Source organism: Montipora foliosa, chromosome 5 (genome assembly GCF_036669935.1).
Source record: "Montipora foliosa isolate CH-2021 chromosome 5, ASM3666993v2, whole genome shotgun sequence".
NCBI lineage: Eukaryota > Metazoa > Cnidaria > Anthozoa > Scleractinia > Acroporidae > Montipora > Montipora foliosa.
Window position 1 is genome coordinate 17,468,436 of NC_090873.1, and position 5,000 is coordinate 17,473,435.

Sequence of the window (5,000 nt, forward strand, 5' to 3'; positions counted from 1 at the left end):
GACAACAAAATGCCACTGGGATCCGACCGGCTGATCGAAAACCCACTTGACGCTCTGGTCTACACAAACTTAGCGATGATAGTGAAAGTGACGAGGATGTTTTTACGCTCAGTGTTCACAGCATTGGAGACAACGGCAACAATGACCCAATGTTCAAAGTCATAGTCAATGACACATGGCTAGACGTCCTTGCTGACTCTGGATCAAGTATCAACCTGTTAGATGGCAAGAGTTTTAACAAACTCAAGCTACGACCCACCTTGGAACCAACAAACGCGAAGATTTACCAGTACAAATCGGATGACACTCCACCAGTTCTCGGAAAATTCAAAGCATGCGTCGAAACCACCAACACCCAGACCATTGAAGCGACTTTCTATGTGACCAAAGGAACCGATGGGTCAATTCTCAGCTGGTGCACTTCCGAAGCCCTCGAGCTCATTAAAGTTGCTAGACCACTCATCACCCCAACCTCTGACTAAAGAGTTGATCAGCTTGTACAAGAATATGACGACTTATTCCATGGCCTTGGAAAGTTAAAGGGATGACAGGTCAAAATTCACATCAATGAAACGGTTCAACCTGTAGCCCAACCTCACAGAAGAGTACCTTTTCACGTGAGAAAGCAGTTAGAAGAACAGCTGAAGAAAGATGAACAACAAGGAGTAATCGAGCGCGTAGACGAACCTACACCCTGGGTATCACCTATCGTTGTTGCACCAAAGCGTGAACCCGGTAAAGTGAAAGTGTGTGTAGATATGAGGCAGGCAAACAAGGCCATAGAGCGAGAGAGACATCACCAACGATCAAATAAATAATCAAAGCCCTGAACGGAGCAACGGTGTTCAGTAAACCCGACCTCAACCAAGGGTACAATCAACTGGAGTTATCGCCAGAATCGAGGTACAACACAACCTTTAGCACCCATCTTGGTCTACGACGATACACTCGCCTTACTTTTGGTGTATCAAGCGCGGAAGAAATCTTTCAAAACATCATCTGTGAAACCCTCGCCGAAATCCCAGGAGAAATAAATCTTAGCGACGATATTCTGGTCTATGGTAAGACCTAAGAGGAGCACAACCAAGCAACATTCAAACGCCTGCGAGAAAGCCCACTGACCTTGAAGTGGAACAAGTGTGTCTACAACCAACCACAACTTGCGTTCTTTGGATACGTATTCTCAGCAGATGGCATATCACACAAACCCAGTAAGGTACAAGAGATTAAGAGACCCCATCCACAGTTTCCGAAGTGCGAAGCTTTTTAGGGATGGCGAACTATTGCTCAAGATTCATACCCAGCTACTCAACCATCACCCAACCACTCAGAATACTAACACAACAGTCAACACCCTGGGAATGGACTGGCCGTCAACAGCACGCCCTACAGCAAGTCAAAGAAGCCCTGGCAAAAGCCTCAGCAACAGCCTATTTTGACCCAGATAAAAGAACAGAGATTTTGGAGAGATTCTAACCCTAACGCAAGCCCTGTTGGCCTAGGTAGGGGCCATCCTATGTCAGCTACACCCCCATAGCGACGAAAGGCAAGTAGTTGCATATGCTAGCAGATCCCTCACCGCAACGGAACAGACATATATGGCCAAACGGAACCTGAGGCGCTCGCAATAGTGCGGATCGAGCTGCGATTATTTTCACCTCTATATGTAAGGCAAGCCAATCACCGTATTCACAGATCACAAGCCGCTAGTTCACATATACAGTAAGCAAACATCGAAGACCTCAGCACGACTTGAAAGATGGTCGTTACGCTTGCAGGCATATCAAGTGATGGTTGCATATTGCAAGGGAGCCGATAATAAGGCAGACTACATGCTTCAGAAGAATTTGTCGACTACATCGCCTCCAAAGGCAATCGACATCACTTCAGGCTGTAACAAAGGCGATAGACAATTGAAATTGGTGTAAGTTCTCAAAAGAGCCCTGCATTGACACTGACATCTATAAGGCTATGGAGAAAGTGAAGCACGAACTAACTCTAAGCAAAACCCACGGGATCATCCTCAAAGGCACAAGAATAGTCATGCCAACTACCTTACGAAAAAAGAGTTATCGACCTTGTCCATGAAGGACACCAAACAAGAATGAAGGCTTACGCCGACAGCAAAGCACATTTAAATCCCTCGAGCATCTCTGTTGAGGACACAGTTGTCGTTAAACGAGATCCTTCGACAATGAAGTCACCTTACATGCCAGAGCCCTATACAGAGGCTGAACGGAAAGGTTCAATGATTACGGCCAAGTCAGGTAATACAGTGACTACGCGGAACTCATCATTCTTCAAGCAGATACCGAGAAACACTTTAAATCAACCAGATAACAGCTCAGACGGTGATGATGATTCACCCACGATACCATTTGAAGAAGCAGTTGAAGATCAAGGGAACAAAAACCAAACCTTCTTCCCGGAGATCATCTCAACCAGAGGAAGACTCTACCCGGAACGCAACCGGCGTCCCCCTGGCCATTTAATAGGCTGTCTCCCTAAAAGCGACCCGGTCGATCTGGTTTGAAATATAGATTTCGCTCATTTCTTGTGTGTTGCAAGACTTTCATGTGGCTGTGGTGCTGTGCTCCGACATCAACATGGACTGTATAGCGGCAGCCAGAGGCGCCCTTGTATGCTTTCAGCCCGATATCGTGAGCTGCGCCCTTCGTAATTCAGTCTTCAAGACTGCAAGTAAAGGGAGATTAGCACTGCCAATTATTATATTATACACCCTATGCAAAATGAAAAGGGACTGGGAGCGACACGCGCGAAGACGAGGCTAGTTGGGCCTTGTTCTGTTTACTCGTGGTTAAAATGGCTGCTGATCAAACTGTAAGTGCCAGCCGTCTTTCCGAGTGCGATATACCAGGAGCATCTCTTCAAGGACGAAATCCTACAACACTCACCACGGATGAGCTTCGCTTTTGGTTAAAATGTCGTGGCGACCCGGCAAAAGGATTAAAAACAAAGGCACAGTTAGCAAAAAGGCAAGTAAGCTTATCGATGTATTTCTCAGTAGACGTAATCATAAGGGCTTTTTTATACTGTACTTTGTTAGGATTCGATATTTAACATGTCTTATTTCTTATTTCATGTAGAGATCAGGAGATTTAATGTTTACTTCCGTCGCTTACCTGTTTCTGCACAATTAACTGATGTGCTAATTTTTCCGTAGAGTACTTGAATATGTGGCTTCTGGTCGTGATAAGATGTTGTGGATCCAGACAAGAACCTTATTTACACGCGTCGAAAGCAGAGACAAGAAAAATTACAAACTCGAAATGATCCGTTGCTAAAGGAAAGTACTGTAAGGTTTCCATCGACTGGGTAGTCAACAAGCTTACAACGAATGTCATTGTTTACAAAGGCAGAAATGGATTTGCATGTCTCTCAGTCTGGAAAAAACATTGACCGAAGTAAACAAAGCCATACAGTTCCAACAAGCATGAGAAAAGCCAAGACGTTCCTTCAAGACGAATACTTGACGGACGTAGTTGCTGCTAGTGACAATGAATATTTCTTTTTTCAATGTTTGTGTCATCATAGCTTTAAAAAAAATGAAGCCCCTCATAAATTAAAAGTTGTACTTTGTTTAGTGAGTGGAAGTGTAAATTGATCATTGATCATAGTTGTAGTAAGCCTTTTGGACTAGTAGAGGTTAAATGTCCTTTCAGTAAGTTTCATGTAAGTCCCTTAGATGCATGTGCAGATGAAAGTTTCTTTGCAGAAAATGTAAATGGACAGCCAAGACTGAAAAGGAGACATCAGTACTACTTTCAAATACAGGGTCAACTTGCTGTTACAAGGGCTAGCTGGTGTGATTTTGTAATTTACACCAGCAATGGCATGAGTGTAGAGAGGATCACATTTGATCCTCAGTTCTGGGACACATTGAATGAATGCCTTAAGAACTGCTATTTCAATCATTTTATAGAGCCAGCCGCTTTAGAATTCTGTAAACATTAGAAAAGCGTGTCATTGTTGTTAAACTGTGGCAATGGAACATATGTCTAAAACAGAGTATCAACCTTGATGTCTTTCAAGATAAAACTTTTGTAATATTAGTTTCTTTATTCTCAGTTCTTGAGCACAATGACTGTACGAAGATAAATAACAGTTTACTAGCTCCTAGCGCACAAAGATGCCGAAACCCTAGTTTACCAAATCTGTGCTCTTTCTGAGACATAACATTAGGGTCTGGCACTTTTATTTAATAATGTTGTCTTTTGTAGAAGGCATTATTGCTTTGCCTAAATGTTACGTGGAAATAAGAGGATCGTGCATGTTACACAAAAAGGCACAGACACTCCACATTTGATTTACTACCCCAAATAGACTAAGTGGTACGACACTATCCCAAATGCGGAAGTTCTTGACTTTGTTAATAGCTCGTTCGATATGTATTCTTACCTAAGCAATTTCTTGGGTCTTGATAACATCTTATGCTGTCATTTGAGTATACAACCCTAGAAAAGGTGGAATGTTTAGGTTCACACCCAGTGGAAGGAGATCTTCAATTGTAAAGCCTTTATCGGCCATCACAGTGTCACCTTTATCAAAATCTAACTTCAGAAAACCACTTCTCTCAACAACTTTTTTGGAAATACTTCCACTGTATAGTTGACTGATAAAAGTTATAGCTCCACTAGGAGCAATTCCAACTAAGCCTTTCAGAGTTACGTGGTTTTTATACGAGCTGAACAGTTTCGAATTCAAAAGAAGGCTGGAAGGCATCTGACATCTAATCTCTGTGCAATCGATTATTACACGGGTGGAAGAGTATTTGTCTTTAAAGCTGTCTGGCATAGTAACTGTAACAACCTCCTTATTTGCCCATATAGATACCTGACCAAATTTAAGATACAAGTAATTTATCCAGGATAGGAATATCCTGCTCAATCCTGCTCATTGTTGACTGAGAGATATGAAACAAGTGAGCCAGATGCTTTTCTGCAAATCCCCTTCTCAGTCTGTAGAGTACAAGGAAAAAC

The 5,000-nt window shown here is 42.8% G+C and overlaps 1 protein-coding gene and 1 pseudogene across 1 annotated transcript; one reads left to right on the forward strand and one right to left on the reverse strand.

The window, feature by feature from the left end:
* The first annotated feature begins 149 nt into the window (after nucleotides 1-149).
* LOC138002294 (uncharacterized) lies at nucleotides 150-482 on the forward strand. The gene has a single exon (XM_068848360.1). The coding sequence runs from the start codon at nucleotides 150-152 to the stop codon at nucleotides 480-482; it is 333 nt and encodes a 110-aa protein (XP_068704461.1).
* Nucleotides 483-4,449: 3,967 nt separating this feature from the next.
* LOC138002295 (uncharacterized) overlaps nucleotides 4,450-5,000 on the reverse strand; it is a 1,060-nt pseudogene continuing 509 nt past the window's right edge.